The sequence below is a fragment of the Glandiceps talaboti genome, chromosome 14, assembly GCF_964340395.1.
Source record: "Glandiceps talaboti chromosome 14, keGlaTala1.1, whole genome shotgun sequence".
Classification (NCBI taxonomy): Eukaryota; Metazoa; Hemichordata; class Enteropneusta; family Spengelidae; genus Glandiceps; species Glandiceps talaboti.
This window is the reverse complement of record NC_135562.1, coordinates 79,697-101,581: the sequence shown is the minus strand read 5'-3', so window position 1 is coordinate 101,581 and position 21,885 is coordinate 79,697. Positions and strand designations below refer to the sequence as shown.

General features: G+C 34.2%; 1 protein-coding gene across 1 annotated transcript; it reads left to right on the top strand.

Moving 5' to 3' along the window:
• Positions 1-12: 12 nt before the first annotated feature.
• LOC144445564 (nucleolar protein 10-like) lies at positions 13-21,112 on the top strand. The gene is made up of 18 exons (XM_078135169.1): positions 13-153; positions 1,390-1,435; positions 2,752-2,850; positions 3,761-3,838; positions 5,364-5,401; positions 5,947-6,083; positions 8,108-8,173; positions 8,514-8,660; positions 10,844-10,922; positions 11,640-11,789; positions 12,491-12,610; positions 13,420-13,546; positions 14,547-14,725; positions 15,997-16,080; positions 16,941-17,123; positions 19,787-20,025; positions 20,226-20,325; positions 20,981-21,112. Exons 1-18 carry the CDS (start codon positions 88-90, stop codon positions 21,110-21,112), a joined length of 2,070 nt encoding a protein of 689 aa, XP_077991295.1. The 5' UTR covers positions 13-87.
• Positions 21,113-21,885: the final 773 nt, after the last annotated feature.

Below are 21,885 nucleotides of genomic sequence, written 5' to 3'. Positions count from 1 at the left end.
ATTTCCGGCTTACGCACAGTCCATGTGTTCGCTGTACGTTTGTAAACTAACGTACATGTAGGTGATCAACAGAGTTACAGTTCGAAGATGCAGGTTTCTAACCCGAATAACGTAAAGATATACAACTTGAGTGTTGGGAAATCATTACCCGAGGTACGAACTTTATTATGATAATTAGGTATTTCAAAAAGTAATCATCGAGCATCGAACTTGTGCATGTGTACAACCAACCACACTGTCCACATACACAGCCTCTAGGCTCTACCACAGCACAGTGTCTAAACGAAACTACATGATCCTAGAGTCTGAGAGAGACACATATTGCACACGTGCACGTAGCTGCCTAGTGATCAGGTGAAATAGTCACCAGAGATGCAGACTTGTCTAAGATCCCTAAAAAACATAAATCTATGGTTTAATTTCCATTAGATATTTATTTTTAATGTTAGTCTTTATGAATATCACATATATACGTACACTCATACACGATACAGTACATTAATATTGTATATAGACTAAATCCAAAGAATTAGGATGTTATAAGTCGTTGCTCATGTTTCATATATATATATATATATATATATATATATATATATATATATATATATATATATATATATATATACACTCGGTGAGTATCAATCTGCTAAGACAGTGCTCTATACCGCAGTGGCAGAACGCAATAGTTTTGGTGGTTCTGGAACTCTTTTGGTGGTTCTGGAACTCTTTCGTTGTCTGATGATTGCACTGTGCGTGAAACTCCGAGTTACAACCAAGAAAGAGTTCCAGAACCACCAAAACTATATATATATATATATATATATATATATATATATATATATATATATATATATATATACATGTACATGTATATATATATATATATATAATATAATAAACACACAATGAATCACACATGCATGCACACAAAACATCCACACACACACAGACACAGACACACACACAGATGCACACAATGTATCCAAGCCAGAGGAAGGTGTGCTAGCAACACTAAAAAGTCACGCTATAAATGTTGGGATTTGAAGTTAGGCTGACGTCGCCAAGACTTGTCATTTTTATTTCATATAATAAATAACTTTACACTGAGGTTCTTTGTATAAATAATATCATAAACCATACAGTTCTGACCCAAATATTTCAAAGAGGTTTAGGGGCTTTTGATCTCTGACTAGTAAGAACTAAGAACAGAGTCATATCAACTAAATGCACCTGAGTGGCTGTCACTGAGTTACTGCACACCAATAAATAATGTATGTAGTGAGAGAGAAAAAATGGAATTTAGATGAGTCACTTGTTAAGCAGACTGGATACATTTGTTCATACATATAATTAGAATCTAAAGGTCTTTTCCATTTCCTCGTTAACCAGTGGCTTTCAGATAGAAAGAGAAGACAGTTACTGAAGAATGATATCGGTAAGTAAATGCTGTAGACCTGAAGAGCTTTGATTATACTGTATTTATGTATTACAAGGTAAGTGCTGCATATGTATTGGCAATTTTGAGACAAAAATCAACAAACTACCACCAATTTTTTTGGTGGTAGTAAGGTGAAGAAAACTCAATAGTAAGAAGGGGGTGGTTATGAAACAGACATAGTTTCTTGAAAGGCTATTTTGATATATCCCTTGTCATCATAAATGTAACCAGGTACTGTACATGTACTATAAACCAACTCATAAAATGATAAATGTAACCACAGACAAGTATAGACAGATTGGTAACAAACCTTCTCCCATTGTTCGATCATAGCCTCAGGTAAACATTACTCTATTGTCATGGAAATAACTTTCCAATGTGTGAATCTGCCCGAATTCAATATAGTCTAGCATAAATCAACAAACATGATACTACGCGATATCTCAATGGGAAAGTTTGCTATCCTACTGACAGAATCATCAAATCAATATCGGCACTTGAACTTTCATGCAAACTTGAAGCCAACTCAGATCAAATATCGTTGACATGTAAACACATACTGTCTCGTGTTGTCGACCAACACTATATACATAAACATGTGTTTGGCATGATGCAGGTAATTTTCCAGGTCACAGTAGACACAACACTGTTGCAACAAAAGTTAGTGTTGCGTCTTTTTATGTTGATTGCGACAGGGGTACATGCATGTTATGAATCAAAATAAAAACAATCGACTCTCAGTACCATGCTGGAAAGCAAAACATACAATAAGACGACGCATTGTTTTCCAAGAAAAATTACAATCATGCTGAGATATTTTATGACGGGAAGCTCACTTCCCTTCTTTATTAGTTAAAACATCATTTTCAAAGCATTTTGTATGCTTTCTCAGTTTCTCTTTTATAGTTTCACTTTGATCATGGCCATACTTGTACAGCTGATGGGTATCAAACTATCGAGATTGCCAACCCATACATGTATCAAACTATCGAGATTGCCATACATGTACATATATCAAACTGTTGAGATTGCCAACCCATACATATATCAAACTGTCAAGATTGCCAACCCATACATATATCGAACTATCAAAATTGCCAACCCATACATGTATCAAACTATCGAGATTGCCATACATATATCAAACTGTTGAGATTGCCAACCCATACATATATCGAACTATCAAAATTGCCAACCCATACATATATCGAACTACCGAGATTGCTAACCAACCCATACAGGTTTCTCTTGTTGCAGCTATGAATGATATTTTTACCCATGTAAACTTAGTTCTTGTATTTCATATATCCTAGACCTTAGGCGAAGAATTGAATTAATTCAAGATTTTGAAATGCCGACTGTCAGCAGTTGTATGCAAATTACACAGGATGGACAATATATATTGTCAACAGGTAGGAATTTGTTTTTCATTTTCATAGAAATGTATATAAGTTACTTTGTACTTGCTGGTAGAATGCATTCAAGCCATTTAAACTATACTGGTAGAATGCATTCAAGCCATTTAAAACTATACTGGTAGAATGCAAGCCATTTCAATCTATAGTGGTAGAATGCATTCAAGCCATTTGAAACTATACTGGTTGAATGCATTCAAGCCATTTAAATCTATACTGGTAGAATGCATTCAAGCCATTTAAATCTAGTGGTAGAATGCATTCAAGCCATTTAAATCTATACTGGTAGAATGCATTCAAGCCATTTAAACTACACTCAATTATACTACAAATAAGGATTCTTTGCTTACTAACCTAGTTAATGAAAGGGCATAAACTGACCTTGTTCATTTGCCTGTTTTGTGTGTTTATTTGTGTTTTTGTTTCTTTTTAGTGGGGGGAGGGGGGGGGGGACGACGATGGAGATGATGATGATGATGATATTTTTGCTACATATTAATCCAACTTGTATTTTTTTGTGTACAAAGAAATGTCCCCTACTATATCATGAATTATGCAAATAAACCATGGCAGGCATGCATCAAAATTGACATTACCCAATGTGTTAGGATATTTTTAATTAAATTTGTTTAAAAGTACAAATAGTACAATCAAGTGAAACAGCTAACAGAGATGGATAAGTGCAAGCTACATGTAATTGATACTCAAGGTAAGTTTCATCTGTTGTGAACAGCTTGGACCTAGTTGTTGATTTTGATGACTTACAATTATTTAGTACAGTTTTCTTGATTTTACTCATATGAAAATGTTATTCTTTAGACATATACTTTCATCATATAATATCACATATTGTGGAATAACTACATTTTTAGAGAAAACATGATATCACTACTTTCTGTAACTCTAGGTGTTTACAAGCCAAGAATCCGTTGTTTTGACACTACACAACTTTCTATGAAATTTGAGCGCTGTTTTGATTCAGAAAGTAAGTTTGTGTAAATGTTCTTATCATATACCCAGTATAGATTCCAATGCAATTCAATGGAGAGCATGCACATTGAACCTGGGCAGTAATTTTCCATATCACACCCTGGCACATTTTATCCAAATATAGCAAGTGGTGTGCTCACTGATATCCATTCACTCAGTAATTTTCCATATCACACCCTGGCACATTTTATCCAAATATAGCAAGTGGTGTGCTCACTGATATCCATTCACTCAGTAATTTTCCATATCACACCCTGGCACATTTTATCCAAATATAGCAAGTGGTGTGCTCACTGATATCCATTCACTCAGTAATTTTCCATATCACACCCTGGCACATTTTATCCAAATATAGCAAGTGGTGTGCTCACTGATATCCATTCACTCAGTAATTTTCCATATCACACCCTGGCACATTTTATCCAAATATAGCAAGTGGTGTGCTCACTGATATCCATTCACTCAGTAATTTTCCATATCACACCCTGGCACATTTTATCCAAATATAGCAAGTGGTGTGCTCACTGATATCCATTCACTCAGTAATTTTCCATATCACACCCTGGCACATTTTATCCAAATATAGCAAGTGGTGTGCTCACTGATATCCATTCACTCAGTAATTTTCCATATCACACCCTGGCACATTTTATCCAAATATAGCAAGTGGTGTGCTCACTGATATCCATTCACTCAGTAATTTTCCATATCACACCCTGGCACATTTTATCCAAATATAGCAAGTGGTGTGCTCACTGATATCCATTCACTCAGTAATTTTCCATATCACACCCTGGCACATTTTATCCAAATATAGCAAGTGGTGTGCTCACTGATATCCATTCACTCAGTAATTTTCCATATCACACCCTGGCACATTTTATCCAAATATAGCAAGTGGTGTGCTCACTGATATCCATTCACTCAGTAATTTTCCATATCACACCCTGGCACATTTTATCCAAATATAGCAAGTGGTGTGCTCACTGATATCCATTCACTCAGTGATTTGGGTTTGTTAATTGCTTCACTATTTTTACATTTTGCAAATAAAAATAATCACTATTGGTTGTTTATCCGCTTGCCTAACTATCTCTGTTGTTATCTTGGTAATATACATCTTCAATTAGCTGTTGCTATGGGCATGGTCTTGTAAGACTTGCTCCTAGGCATATCTGCATACATTTTTGGAATGTTTATTCCTTTCCTACATTGTATTACTGTGTTATCTTTACAATATACTTCATAATTTAACTGTTGCTATGGGCATGGTCTTGTTACTAGGCACATTTGCATACATTTCTGGAATGTTTATTCCTTGCCTATTAATGTGTTATCTTTACAATATACTTCATAATTTAACTGTTGTTATGGGCATAACATATAAATAAAAATGTACAGTTGTGCTACAATGCCATTGGCACTATTTTTGAAGTAACAAATTGAGATGTTGCCTTTGTCATTTTTTTCAATATTCTTGATTATTTCACACAATAATTGTTTCTGTTATTTTGTTACAGTTGTAAATTTTCATGTTTTATCAGAAGATTACAGTAAGGTAAATACATTTTTGATTTCTCTTGTAATGGGTTATATGCAAATGTACTTGACTGTTAGAAAACAATAATTCTCTGTTCTATAGATGGTTTATTAGTCCCCAGCGGGCACCACCCAGAGGAGACTTATATTAAAGATGGATGCGTCTGTGCGTCCGTCCTTGCATCCTTGCATGCATACCTTCACCCTCATATCTCATAACAAAGACTGCATTGAAATGTCTATACTCCAAAGGTCAGCCTTCTTTTTTTATTTTTGCCTCTGATCGCCATGTTCATGGTCAAGTAGCAAATTAGTCATTAAATTATGAAGTTTTGTATCTAGAGATACCATTTAAATTTGCACAATAACTTTGCCATAACACATAAATTGGGAACTATACCTTCAATAGAAGGCATGTTTTCTACTTGTTTTTTTTTATATTCCTGGAATGCTTTCACAGTTTCTTCATCCAAGTATGTCTCAAGAATTCAGTGTTTTACTTGGAAATAACATTTAAGGAATTTCACATGCACACTAACTGTTCTTTTATTTGCATATTTTCAGATTGTGTTCCTTCAAAATGACAGACACGTTGAATTTCATGCCAAGTATGGTAGATACTACAGACTAAGAATACCTACATTTGGTAGAGACTTAACTTATTATAATCCCACATGTGATATGTACTTTGTAGGAGCAAGGTAAGACTTCAGACCTTATAATTAGCCTTACATCAATACCTAGAATTGAATAAAGCTATGTATAAATCAAAGATGAAAGGTATGTAAGGGTCCTGAAATAGATGAAGTGCTCAATTGACCAAAAACTGCAAGATGAGTGTTAAAGTGCTTGGTCTGTGGAAATGATGGTAAAGTGGGTGGAAAAGAGTAACATATTATTATTATGTCCAACGATCAGTTGATAGCATGCATGACTTTCAATCTTGTCAGTGAAATACTTTCCTTTAATATTCTAGATATGTTATGAAACCTATAAGTTATGTTAGGCTTACATTTGTCACAGTTCTCTCCTCAGGCGTAAGCAATGTACTTTAAGAGCAATGTTTTTAACCATTATACATTCTGGAGATTAATAGAAACTTTGAAGGAATTGTTATGAAAAATATCTTCGAACTGAGACTAGACACTCTATCAGAGCATTTTCTATGATATCCTCTGGGAATCTGATCCAGTGACACTACTAAGAAATGTTTTCTCGGACATTCCCTTTGACTTCTTATCTGATCCAGTGTTACTACTAAGAAATGTTTTCTCTGACATTCACTTTGACTTCTTATCATTGGCATTCACTTTAACTTGGGTGTGCAACGTACTGACATTGTAATAACCTTTAATTCAAATAATTTTGAAGAACGTACATGTCAGTTAAGTATGAATAGTGTACAGAACTTTTTACAAGTTACTAGTTTTGTAGTTAATTTTGTGTTGAAAGTTATAATGTGTGTGTGGACAATATATCTCCCTTATCATCCTGACTGGCTTTTCATTGACAACAAAAAGTAAAATAATCCCAGAAAAATACTTGAAGGCAGTATTAGATGCAACATGCAATAATTAGTCATAATCATTGCACTCGAGTTGACTTTATTTGTATGTGTACATAGTGTGTACATAGTGATCCACCATGTTGAATATGTTACTGATGGGTGGATAGTGGATGATGGGTGGATGGTGGATGATGGGTGGATAGTGGATGGTGGATGCTGGGTGGATGGTGGATGAATGATGGATGGTGGATGATGGTGGATGGTGGATGATGTTTGATGGATGATGGGTGGATGGTGGATGATGGATGATGAATGATGGATGGTGGATTGTGGATGGTGTTTGATTGATGGTGGGTGGATGATGGATGGTGGATGATGGGTGGATGATGGATGGTGGGTGGGTGGTGGATGATGGGTGGATGGTTGATGATTGGTGGATGATAGATGATGGATGATGGGTGGATGTGGATGAAGTGGGTGGATGGATGGTGGATGATGTGGGTGGATGGTAGATGATGGGTGGTGGATGATGGGTGGATGGTGGATGGTGGATCAAGTCTTCCCTTTGCCATTGGTGTGCCAAATTGATTACTTTTATTTCAATAAATTTAGCAATTTCTAAGCATTTTGTCAATTTTGCAACCCTTACAATACCTGGAGATGTTCATAAGCTTGGTAAATTACTAGAGTCCTAAAGATATTTCAATAAAATATTTCAACATTGTAAACCATTAAAGTGTTCACCAGTATTTTGTATCAAGTGTATAAAACATAAAGCTAATGAAGACTGCCACCTAGTGGTGAGTAGTAGTAGTCTTTCTAAATACAGTGTCAATCATTGCACAAAAAAACTTATTAATTAATTAAATTGACCACTTATTTAAAATATACAATGTACTTCTTGTATTTGGTCAATAATTAGCTCTATTTCAGCCATGTCCAAATATGGAATATAGTACTGGTCAATAATTGTCTTTATCACATTTTTGTCCATTTATCCAGTAGAGTGTGTTTGATATTATTATTACTTCATGTTATATGTGATCAATTCATCTCAGACTGATGTACATGTAAGCTAAATCTAAAAGTAGTTTCAATCTAGATAAATGTTATTATAGTCACTTTGTAAATTTGTGTACTTGTTATTACTTTCCTCACCTAATGAGATTGACTTTTAATGACAGGATGTGTTGTGTTTGGTATGTTTACTCTACACAGTTCAGAAGTGTACAGACTAAATCTGGAACAAGGAAGATTTCTGAATTCAATTGTAACTGATGCAGTGTGAGTACATGGTACTATGTGAACATTGAATATTCCACATATGTTGCAACACAAGTTTTACTACACATACATGCCATATAATTTGTTATCAATTGATTTACTACTTTGACTTGTAGATATAAATAGTCACTTTCACCTCACAAGTTGATCTCAAAGTTAGATAACCACTTTCACCTTGCCTGCCAAGTTGCCCACAAAGTTAGATATACATAAACACTTTCACCTTGCCTGACAAGTTGCCAAATACACCTCATTGTACAAGTTGCCCACAATATTTAGATGTGTATTGACAAACTACATGTACTATTGAACAATCACTTTTCATGTACTTTTCCTGCAGTGCCCTCAATGTATGTACAATGAACCCAGTTCATCAGCTGTTTGTTGCCGGATCAACAGAAGGCAGAGTTGAAAGCTGGGATCCACGGACAAGGAAACGAGTTGGGATTTTAGACTGTGCCTTCAATAGTGTAACAGACCATACACAGTAAGTTATAGGCTATCCACATAGTAACAGTGTTTTAGACCGTGCCTTCAATGGTGTTAGTAACAGACCATACACAGTAAGTTATAGGCTATCCACGTGGTAACAGTGTTTTAGACTGTGCCTTCAATAATGTTAGTAACAGACCATACACAGTAAGTTATAGGCTATCCACATAGTAACAGTGTTTTAGACTATGCCTTCAATAGTGTTAGTAACAGACCATACACAGTAAGTTATAGGCTATCCACATAGTAACAGTGTTTTAGACTGTGCCTTCAATAGTGTTAGTAACAGACAATACACAGTAAGTTATAGGCTATCCACATAGTAACAGTGTTTTAGACTGTGCCTTCAATAGTGTTAGTAACAGACCATACACAGTAAGTTATAGGCTATCCACATAGTAACAGTGATTTAGACTGTGCCTTCAATAGTGTAAGTAACAGACCATACTCAGTAAGTTATAGGCTATCCACATAGTAACAGTGTTTTAGACTATGCCTTCAATAGTGTTAGTAACAGACCATACACAGTAAGTTATAGGCTATCCACATAGTAACAGTGTTTTAGACTGTGTCTTCAATGGTGTTAGTAACAGACCATACACAGTAAGTTATAGGCTATCCACATAGTAACAGTGTTTTAGACTGTGTCTTCAATAGTGTTAGTAACAGACCATACACAGTAAGTTATAGGCTATCCACATAGTAACAGTGATTTAGACTGTGCCTTCAATAGTGTAAGTAACAGACCATACACAGTAAGTTATAGGCTATCCACATGGTAACAGTGTTTTAGACTGTGCCTTCAATAATGTTAGTAACAGACCACACACAGTAAGTTATAGGCTATCCACATAGTAACAGTGTTTTAGACTATGCCTTCAATGGTGTTAGTAACAGACCATACAAAGTAAGTTATAGGCTATCCACATAGTAACAGTGTTTTAGACTGTGTCTTCAATGGTGTTAGTAACAGACCATACACAGTAAGTTATAGGCTATCCACATAGTAACAGTGTTTTAGACTGTGTCTTCAATGGTGTTAGTAACAGACCATACACAGTAAGTTATAGGCTATCCACATAGTAACAGTGTTTTAGACTGTGTCTTCAATGGTGTTAGTAACAGACCATACACAGTAAGTTATAGGCTATCCACATAGTAACAGTGTTTTAGACCGTGCCTTCAATAGTGTAAGTAACAGACCATACACAGTAAGTTATAGGCTATCCACGTGGTAACAGTGTTTTAGACTGTGCCTTCAATAATGTTAGTAACAGACCATACACAGTAAGTTATAGGCTATCCACATAGTAACAGTGTTTTAGACTGTGCCTTCAATAGTGTTAGTAACAGACCATACACAGTAAGTTATAGGCTATCCACATAGTAACAGTGATTTAGACTGTGCCTTCAATAGTAACATATACATGTGTGGTCTTTTGACTATGCTGGTGTCAGTGGTTTGGATGCATCCAAACAGTACATCATCAAATCATTTATTCAGTTTCCATAAATACTATGACACAGATGCCATGGTTACCATGGTTACAGTTACTGGTGATGAGTAAACATGTTTCAGTACAATATCAATATACCATGCACAAGTCAAGTTGAACAAAAAATATAGAATTTATACCCAGCTCATTCTACATCACGACAATGTGTGTCTGTGTCACGACATGTGTCTACATCACTGGTTCTGCTGTGTTCACAATATGAGTAAAACTTTCAAAATTGCCATTACTTTCTCCAATTTTTCTTTGATATTACTGGAGCTGGTATAATTATTTTATTCTTTAATATTTTTCTTCATTCAACCAGAAAATACTCTTGATGTAAAAGTTTTGTTACTCCAAGTCACTAGATGAGTAGTGACAAAGTCCCCTTAGGTCACATATTCCATGGCTGAGTGAAGAAACATTTTGGGGAATAATATCTATTAAGTGTATTTTTGATATGAAACACTGGAAACATAGAAAAACTCTTCAGATTTGGCCCATGCCCCTATAATCTAATCTAGTACAATGCTTCAATTATCACTAAATTACTGTGTATGTATGGAACAAAATACTAAAGATGTTATAATTGGTTATCAATTACCAAAAAGATTGGTTATTATATTTGTAGTTACAATTTTAAATGTTTGCTTTTTACTTTCATTATACCATTTATTTGCAGGGTTGATGGCGTTCCTTCAATATCATCAATAAAATTCAAAGATAGTCTAATTATGGGTGTTGGAACCGCAACGGGTCAGGTGAGAGCTGAATGACAGCATATTGCAGTGACTGTCTGATTATGGGTGTGGGGACAATAACGGGTTAGGTGAGAGCTGAATGAAAGCACATTGCAGTGACTGTCTGATTATGGGTGTGGGGACAATAACGGGTTAGGTATGTGCTGAATAACATCATATTACAGTGACTCAAATTATGGGTGAGGGGACAGTAACGGGTTAGGTATGGGCCGAATAACATCATATTACAGTGACTCAAATTATGGGTGTGGGGAAAATAACGGGTCAGGTGAGAGCTGAATGACAGCATATTACAGTGACTCAAATTATGGGTGTGGGGACAATAACAGGTTAGGTGAGGGCTGAGTGACAGCATATTACAGTAACTGTCTAATTATGGGTGTGGGGGACAGTAACGGGTTAGGTGAGGGCTGAATGACAATATAAGTGACTCTAATTATGGGTGTGGGGACAGTAACAGGTCAGGGGAGGGCTGAATGACAATATAACTGTCTAATTATGGGTGTGGGGACAATATGGGTTAGGTGAGGGCTGAATGACAGCACATTACAGTGACTGTCTAATTATGCATATGGGGACAGTAACCATATACAATAATATTGTAAATCCAGAAAAGCTGTAATATCAATCTATTATATTGAAGTAATCCAGTACTTCATAGCATGCACTTGATGTTATTTTTAAATATCTGGATCTTTTTCTCTTTTTTTCTTCCAGATTTTATTATATGATATACGTTCTAATAAACCATTGCTGGTCAAAGACCATAATTATGGCCTACCAATTAAATCTATACATTTCCATGAATCACAAGATTTAGTGATATCAGCAGATGAGAAAATTGTGAAACTTTGGAACCAAGATACAGTAAGTTACCATATGTAAACTGAATGCCTTTGATATCATTGACATGCATGATTATACCACATTAGGCTATTGAATAATTACCAAAAATAATTAATTTTACAAATGTCTCAATGAAATACAACATTGCATCATCAACCAGTATTGGACATGACTTGTGTGTTTTGTTGTCATTGATGCATGTACCAACTTGTATGAAACTTTAAGCTTGTAATCATAACATATTGTCTAATTATCAAAATAAATGTTATGCCACTGACTCATTATAATAAAAAACTACATCAAGAAGCTCTGTAGAAAAAGTGCATTTGCCATTGTCAGTGTATGTACCAAGTTATATGAAATTAATAATTAGAAGCTCTCATGCATAAGATATTGGTTTATTACTTAAAATCATTAGTAGTGCAATGACTCATTAAAATAAAAAACTAAATCAAAAAGCTTTTGATACACTTGTATTTTGTCGTCTTGAATGTATGTGTCAAAGTTTATAAAACTTGAAGCTTACATTCTTAAGGTATTGCCTTACTGTAAATTGTTAATTAATATGCAAATGATTATCAAAACTACAAGATACATGTACATCAACAAGCTTGTAGGTTATGTACACTATGTGTTTTATACTATAAATGGAGCTGAAGTTGACTAATTTTTATATTTATTTGAAGACTAAGATATGTATGCATGTGTGATTATTATTGCAGGGCAAACCATACACTTCTATAGAACCAGATGTCACAATAAATGATCTTTGCATTGCACCCAAGACTGGCTTGATATTTTTAGCAATGGAAGCCCCCAAAATGCAAACTTACTTTATACCGGTAAGGTTTCTTGCATTGTATCAACTCATTTCCAAGTGTACAGAAATATTATATGTCACACTCACACATTAAACTCATCAACTCACTTGACAACATTTTATCCACATCTTTTTCTGATGTGTATGCTTGGACATTCCTTAGTTTATAGCTTCCCAAATAACTGGTACTATGCAATACTCTGCTACAGTCATATGACAAGTCTACATGTACATGTACATGCACCATTAAATTGTACACAATGACAGCAGATGAAGGCTGAGTGATTTAGCCCAAATTATTTACACTCCGAATTCAAAATTTATACAAATCAGAGAATCTGTTTGATTTAGGTTCACAAGTGTTGTTGCGTGATCAGAGTAATGATGTCAAAAAAAACCATATGAGGCCAAACAACATTAACCAGGCTTGAAAATGACAACATAAACTGCCAGTTCCTTAAAACCCAATCATAAAGGGGACTATGTCATTCTCAGTGACTTGTTAATATAGTCTTGTGGCAAGTTCAAAGTGGTCATACTCTCTTATATTTTGTAGATTTTAATATAGTCTTTTGGCAAGTTCAAAGTGGTCATGTTTTTTTATTTGTAGCTTTTAATGTTGAGTAGTCAAAAATAGTAAAGACAATTACAAGCCATGAGAACATTTTTGAAGGAAAAGAGTCATAGTTTTATGAGTACTGGCCCTTCTTGATATTCATTTATAATAAAATTAAAGATATACAAAAGTACTACTAACTGTAGCTCTCTCTGAGACATGTTGTGTATTTCATTTATACCTTTTTTCTGAATTTTTTTGTTTCTTGCTTTCAGAGTCTAGGTCCAGCACCACGATGGTGTTCATTTCTGGATAATTTGACAGAAGAATTAGAAGAAGATTCTACACCCATTGTGTATGATGATTACAAATTTGTTACAAGGAAAGACTTAGAAAATTTAGGTAATGTAATAAATGAAAGGTAAAGGAGAAATTTGGACAACAGAATTTGTAGAGTTGTAATACATTCTTGGCAGATAGTGTTTTTCAAGTGTTATACATAAATCTAGCCAAGTGACTTTTACTTTCAGGTTTACCATTGACCATGCAACTCACCTTAGTAAGCAATGATGGTGTTATATTGTTGACAGCCATGCAACTCACCTGTACTACATGTTATTATACTACAACCTGTTATTGTAATACATGTTATTGTACTACAACCTGTTATTGTACTACAACCTGTTATTGTACTACATGTTATTGTACTACAACCTGTTATTGTACTACAACCTGTTATTGTACTACAACCTGTTATTGTAATACAACCTGTTATTGTACTACAACCTGTTATTGTAATACATGTTATTGTACTACATGTTATTGTACTACATGTTATTGTACTACAACCTGTTATTGTAATACAACCTGTTATTGTACTACAACCTGTTATTGTAATACATGTTATTGTACTACATGTTATTGTACTACATGTTATTGTACTACAACCTGTTATTGTACAACCTGTTATTGTACTACAACCTGTTATTGTAATACATGTTATTGTACTACATGTTATTGTACTACATGTTATTGTACTACATGTTATTGTACTACAACCTGTTATTGTACTACAACCTGTTATTGTACTACAACCTGTTATTGTACTACAACCTGTTATTGTACTACATGTTATTGTACTACAACCTGTTATTGTACTACAACCTGTTATTGTACTACAACCTGTTATTGTACTACAACCTGTTATTGTACTACATGTTATTGTACTACAACCTGTTATTGTACTACAACCTGTTATTGTACTACATGTTATTGTACTACAACCTGTTATTGTACTACAACCTGTTATTTTACTACAACCTGTTATTGTACTACTCTATATCTAGCCATTACCTCATTTGCACAATACATTAACTAATTCTTAGACTTGTCTTCTCTCAAGGTTTAAGTCATTTGATTGGTTCCAATTTACTGAGAGCATACATGCATGGTTTCTTTATGGACATCAGACTGTATCACAAAGCCAAAGCCATTGCTGATCCATTTGCATATGAAGATTACAGAAAGAAGAAAATACGAGAGAAGATTGAAGAGGCCAGGACAAACAGAGTCAAAGTTCATGTTAGTATCATGGGGTTAAAGTTCATGTTAGTATCATGGGGTTAAAGTTCATGTTCGTATCATGGGGTTAAAGTTCATGGTAGTATCATGGTAGTATAGATATGTATATATGTAATGGTAGTTGTGATAGTTATATGGAATGCGCTATATAAGAAAATTAGATTATATTACATTATATTAGTTGAAATATATATATATTCTGATTGTATGTACCCTTACCAACATTTCCAGACAAGCACTTTCCTTTTAATGAGTACAATTTCATTCTTCAAAAATGTCTGACCCCCACGAAATTGAGGCATCTTTTACAGTTTAGAATCCTCTCAATTTATTGTTTTTAAGTGTCACGTATTCTATAAATATTTGATTTGCTTCATATTTCACCATGCAGAATTGCATTTATGATGTTACAGCATGAATGACTCACAACAAACTCCAATTAACTGACAGTAAAACTGAAGCTATGTTTATCCATAGACCCTTTTGTGTAGGGTCTATGGTCTATCATGTCACCTACATGTAGACTGGCCACTAAAGAATCTCTCCCCACTCGCATCCATTTTGGTGATGCCGATGTCCACTTTTCCTCTAGCATCAAGAACCTTGGTGTCACTCTTGTCTATCATTTGAACATATCAGAGCATGTTCTGAATGTCTGCAATCTGTCATATATCCCCCTTTACCAGATATCTTCAATCTGTAATTTTCCCATTATGAGTAACTATTAAGGCATATGGCTTAAGTACTGAGGAAATTTTACATGATTTTAGGGCTATACTACATCTTATGGGCATAGGCTATTTGCCAAGTAATTTATTATTCCTGTTGTTGTTTATAGTATTTACAATGGAGGTCACTTTAATTAATGTGGAAATACAGTTGACTTCTGACTCTAGAGGGCGTTATAGATATCATTCTTGATGTTAAGGCCTAAAAAAAATTGTTTGGTTCTGGTTACTGACCCCACCTAGTTTTTTACTGCCAACCCTAAACTTTTTTACGTATTTGAGAAAAAAATATAAAATCGCAAAAATTGTGAAGTCTCTTGAGAAATAGGGATGTAGAAACTGACATCAACTTAAAAAGACATTGTAAAAGTGTTCTTCTAGTCTGTAATGACTACACTCACACATGAAAAAAAATCTACCTACCCCAGTTATTCTAAAATTGAGCATAATTGGAACCACACAATTTTTTTTTAGGTCTATAATAGTTTACTAGAGAAGGATTCCCAGTGATGGTTTGTATATAATGTGTGAATTCATTTCTAGAAATTGCCTCAAGTTAATAAAGATTTGGCACAGAAGTTGATTGACAAAGAAGACCAGAATAAAGACAGAAAACAGAAAAAGAAGGTAAGAATGCTGTTAATGAAACATCACTGCCAGGAGATCAAAATCTGAAAGTCCCATTATCATACCCCATATTAACCTGCATTGACGTACAGACTTATTTTCTTACTGGTTACTGATAGGTGAGACGCATCTTGGGTGGATGATAACATACATGTATACATATCTAAGACTTACTGTATACCAATAGGTATCTCCTATTAAAAATGGTATATCTTTTAGGAACTGACAGCATTATAAATACACCATGATGTGTTTTTATGACCAATAAACATTATTGATTGTTTAGGAACTGACAGCATTATAAATACACCATGATGTGTTTTTATGACCAATAAACTTTATTGATTGTTTAGGAACTGACAGCATTATAAATACACCATGATGTGTTTTTATGACCAATAAACTTTATTGATTGTTTAGGAACTGACAGCATTATAAATACACCATGATGTGTTTTTATGACCAATAAACTTTATTGATTGTTTAGGAACTGACAGCATTATAAATACACCATGATGTGTTTTTATGACCAATAAACATTATTGATTGTTTAGGAACTGACAGCATTATAAATACACCATGATGTGTTTTTATGACCAATAAACATTATTGATTGTTTAGGAACTGACAGCATTATAAATACACCATGATGTGTTTTTATGACCAATAAACATTATTGATTGTTTAGGAATACTTGTTGACATTCTAAACAACTCGTGGCTTGCAAGCCTACATTGCTTTCCTTGTCATTAACAATGTGCTATTACATACAATTATCATTTTTTTCTCATACCTTTTAACTTCTTTTTCTTTCATAGAAAAAACCCCTTAACTTCCATGTTTTCCATATTTTATCACAGAAGGCACTCCCTAACTTGCTACAAGATGACCGTTTTGCTGCCATGTTCAAGAACCCTGACTTCCAAGTAGACACACAGAGTGATCAATACAAACTACTTAACCCATTGGTGGCAAAGATTGAGAAGCAAAAAGAGAAGAAGACAACAATGTTGACAGAACATTTTGAAGAAGTGGAAGTCGAGGTATTTATCAATTTTAGCCTAATATATTGACTACATTGTAGTGAAGATAGACTTTGACTATGCACTATTAACCTAGTGTACATTTTTTGTATTCACTACATTGAGGGGAAGATAGACTTTGACTATGCACTATTAACCTAGTGTACATTTTTTGTATTCACTACATTGAGGGGAAGATAGACTTTGACTATGCACTATTAACCTAGTGTACATTTTTTGTATTCTCTACATTGAGGGGAAGATAGACTTTGACTATGCACTATTAACCTAGTGTACATTTTTTGTATTCACTACATTGAGGGGAAGATAGACTTTGACTATGCACTATTAACCTAGTGTACATTTTTTGTATTCACTACATTGAGGGGAAGATAGACTTTGACTATGCACTATTAACCTAGTGTACATTTTTTGTATTCACTACATTGAGGGGAAGATAGACTTTTACTATGCACTATTAACCTAGTGTACATTTTTTGTATTCTCTACATTGAGGGGAAGATAGACTTTGACTATGCACTATTAACCTAGTGTACATTTTTTGTATTCTCTACATTGAGGGGAAGATAGACTTTGACTATGCACTATTAACCTAGTGTACATTTTTTGTATTCACTACATTGAGGGGAAGATTGACTTTGACCAGACTATTAACCTAGTGTACATTTTTTGTATTCACTACATTGAGGGGAAGATAGACTTTGACTATGCACTATTAACCTAGTGTACATTTTTTGTATTCTCTACATTGAGGGGAAGATAGACTTTGACTATGCACTATTAACCTAGTGTACATTTTTTGTATTCACTACATTGAGGGGAAGATAGACTTTGACTATGCACTATTAACCTAGTGTACATTTTTTGTATTCACTACATTGAGGGGAAGATAGACTTTGACTATGCACTATTAACCTAGTGTACATTTTTTGTATTCACTACATTGAGGTGAAGATTGACTTTGACTATGCACTATTAACCTAGTGTACATTTTTTGTATTCACTACATTGAGGGGAAGATAGACTTTTACTATGCACTATTAACCTAGTGTACATTTTTTGTATTCACTACATTGAGGGGAAGATAGACTTTGACTATGCACTATTAACCTAGTGTACATTTTTTGTATTCTCTACATTGAGGGGAAGATAGACTTTTACTATGCACTATTAACCTAGTGTACATTTTTTGTATTCACTACATTGAGGGGAAGATTGACTTTGACCAGACTATTAACCTAGTGTACATTTTTTGTATTCACTACATTGAAGGGAAGATTGACTTTGACCAGACTATTAACCTAGTGTACATTTTTTGTATCCTCTACATTGAAGGGAAGATTGACTTTGACCAGACTATTAACCTAGTGTACATTTTTTGTATCCTCTACATTGAAGGGAAGATTGACTTTGACTTTATACGTAGAATGTTAGTACAGGAGGTAGTAGTCAAACTCTAGATTTGATATAGTGTACATTTACATGTAGAATGTTAGTACAGGAGGTAGTAGTCAAACTCTAGATTTGATATAGTGTACATGTAGAATGTTAGTACAGGAGGTAGTAGTCAAACTCTAGATTTGATATAGTGTACATTTACATGTAGAATGTTAGTACAGGAGGTAGTAGTCAAACTCTAGATTTGATATAGTGTACATTTACATGTAGAATGTTAGTACAGGAGGTAGTAGTCAAACTCTAGATTTGATATAGTGTACATTTACATGTAGAATGTTAGTACAGGAGGTAGTAGTCAAACTCTAGATTTGATATAGTGTACATTTACATGTAGAATGTTAGTATAGGAGGTAGTAGTCAAACTCTAGATTTGATATAGTGTACATTTACATGTAGAATGTTAGTATAGGAGGTAGTAGTCAAACTCTAGATTTGATATAGTGTACATTTACATGTAGAATGTTAGTATAGGAGGTAGTAGTCAAACTCTAGATTTGATATAGTGTACATGTAGAATGTTAGTATAGGAGGTAGTAGTCAAACTCTAGATTTGATATAGTGTACATTTACATGTAGAATGTTAGTACAGGAGGTAGTAGTCAAACTCTAGATTTGATATAGTGTACATTTACATGTAGAATGTTAGTATAGGAGGTAGTAGTCAAACTCTAGATTTGATATAGTGTACATTTACATGTAGAATGTTAGTATAGGAGGTAGTAGTCAAACTCTAGATTTGATATAGTGTACATTTACATGTAGAATGTTAGTACAGGAGGTAGTAGTCAAACTCTAGATTTGATATAGTGTACATTTACATGTAGAATGTTAGTACAGGAGGTAGTAGTCAAACTCTAGATTTAATATAGTGTACATTTACATGTAGAATGTTAGTACAGGAGGTAGTAGTCAAACTCTAGATTTGATATAGTGTACATGTAGAATGTTAGTACAGGAGGTAGTAGTCAAACTCTAGATTTGATATAGTGTACATTTACATGTAGAATGTTAGTACAGGAGGTAGTAGTCAAACTCTAGATTTGATATAGTGTACATTTACATGTAGAATGTTACTGGTAGTTAAACTGTAAATAGGTTAACATTTACTAAAACTTAAAACCAAACTGCATTCAAGTTAACATAGAAGTCATCAAACCCTGTATATTAAACTTAGCTAGTAATGAAATTGAAATTTGTTTTTTAAGGAGGAAGAAGGTCGCCCTAGTGATGAGGAGAGTAGCTCTGATGAAGATGACAGGGAGTGGAGAGAAGAGATGAGGAAAACACACAAACTTGTACGTGAGGAGGAAAAGATGAAGAGAAAAGCTGAAATGATGGAGGAGACAACTAAAAGAGATACAGCAAAACCAAGATTTTATGAATTAAAACCAGGGGAGGAGTTTAAGAGTATCAAAGATCACACAAAGAAAAGGAAACACATGAAGTAAGTGGTATTTATGGATTACTTTTCATCCACCTTTGTTATTTTTATTCATCTTAATTATCATATTGTTAGTGACTGTCAGTCATTACACCATCCAGATTATTTTCTTTGGGGAGAGAGAAATTCCATTTAATTAGTTACAGTAATCAGATGTGATGTAAACATTCACAGTATAATTAACTGTCACTATTATTTTCCAGAACAACTCTTGGTGAAAGGTTACACTCAAAAGGCAGTGTAGATTTTACAACAGTTAGCAAGTCAATGGGCAGCAAAGAAATATCATTTACACTGAAAAAGGTAAGGCATTCACAAGATGTCTACTGCTACATAGAGATGCCTCAAAGAGGTGATCATAGCTGTACTTTTTTACCTTGGCGATAATAGTTGATTGCAAAAATTCACATTTTGAACAACTACTGCTTGAAGCTTAATAGGTGGAGGCCTCATTTAAGTGTCTATACCCATGTTATCTAATATGAGCTTCAATTCCGAATAACACCTTAACTTTTGACCTTGACCTCTAGGCTATCGTCAAGATCAAATAGCCCAAAATTATTGTGAACACACACAAGTCTGATGTCCAACGAAACCTGGTTCAAATGTCAGATACAGTAGTCCACATATGCACATCACTTTGTTTCATGACCTTTGCAATAATGACTAATTGGCAGCCATATTTGTCATAAACAATTCAGTATATGAATTACTAAAAAAGTTGAAATGTTGTGATGTCTTTGGTGCAGACTTCTTTTATATCCATTGTTTTGATTCATTGCTTTGTATGTTAATATAAAATTATAATATTTATTTCTATGTATTTTTAATATATATGTAATGCATATTGTGTCCACTGCATGTATGAGAAGAGGTCTCAACAGTCTTGTTGAGTTGAAATGAAATCTTAGACGAATAATTATAATATCTGTGTACATTATTTCTATCATTGTAACAGAGTGAGAGAGACAGAGCTAGAGAGGCAGCAGCAAAGGAACACAGAGATGAAAGACATAGAGTAGGAAGATCTGCAAAGAAACTACTGAAAAAAGAGAGGAATCCAGATAATGTTTGGCGGAAAAGAAAATGATATAATGTATGAAATAAATGTAACAGTTTTAGACAAGATTTGAGTCACATGATTTTTTATATTATGGTGTATGGGTTGCTTGTCTGTTATGTCCCATTAACACTATGGATTATCTGCTATGTCTCATTAACATTGTATGGATTATCTGCTATGTCCCATTAACACTGTATGGATTATCTGCTATGTCTCATTAACATTGTATGGATTATCTGATATGTCCCATTAACACTGTATGGATTATCTGCTATGTCTCATTAACACTGTATGGATTATCTGCTATGTCCCATTAACACTATGGATTATCTGATATGTCTCATTAACACTGTATGGATTATCTGCTATGTCTCATTAACACTGTATGGATTATCTGCTATGTCTCATTAACACTGTATGGATTGTCTGCTATGTCTCATTAACACTGTATGGATTATCTGCTATGTCTCATTAACACTGTATGGATTATCTGCTATGTCCCATTAACACTGTATGGATTATCTGCTATGTCCCATTAACACTGTATGGATTATCTGCTATGTCCCATTAACACTGTATGGATTATCTGCTATGTCCCATTAACACTGTATGGATTATCTGCTATGTCCCATTAACACTGTATGGATTATCTGCCATGTCTCATTAACACTGTATGGATTATCTGCTATGTCCCATTAACACTGTATGGATTATCTGCTATGTCCCATTAACACTGTATGGATTATCTGCTATGTCCCATTAACACTGTATGGATTGTCTGCCATGTCTCATTAACACTG

Coding starts and splice junctions, on each gene's coding strand:
- LOC144445564 (XM_078135169.1), top strand. CDS start 88: ATGCAGGTTTCTAACCCGAATAACGTAAAGATATACAACTTGAGTGTT. Junction 6,084..8,107: donor ATGTACTTTGTAGGAGCAAG/GTAAGACTTCAG, acceptor TACTCTACACAG/TTCAGAAGTGTACAGACTAA. Junction 20,326..20,980: donor TATCATTTACACTGAAAAAG/GTAAGGCATTCA, acceptor TCATTGTAACAG/AGTGAGAGAGACAGAGCTAG.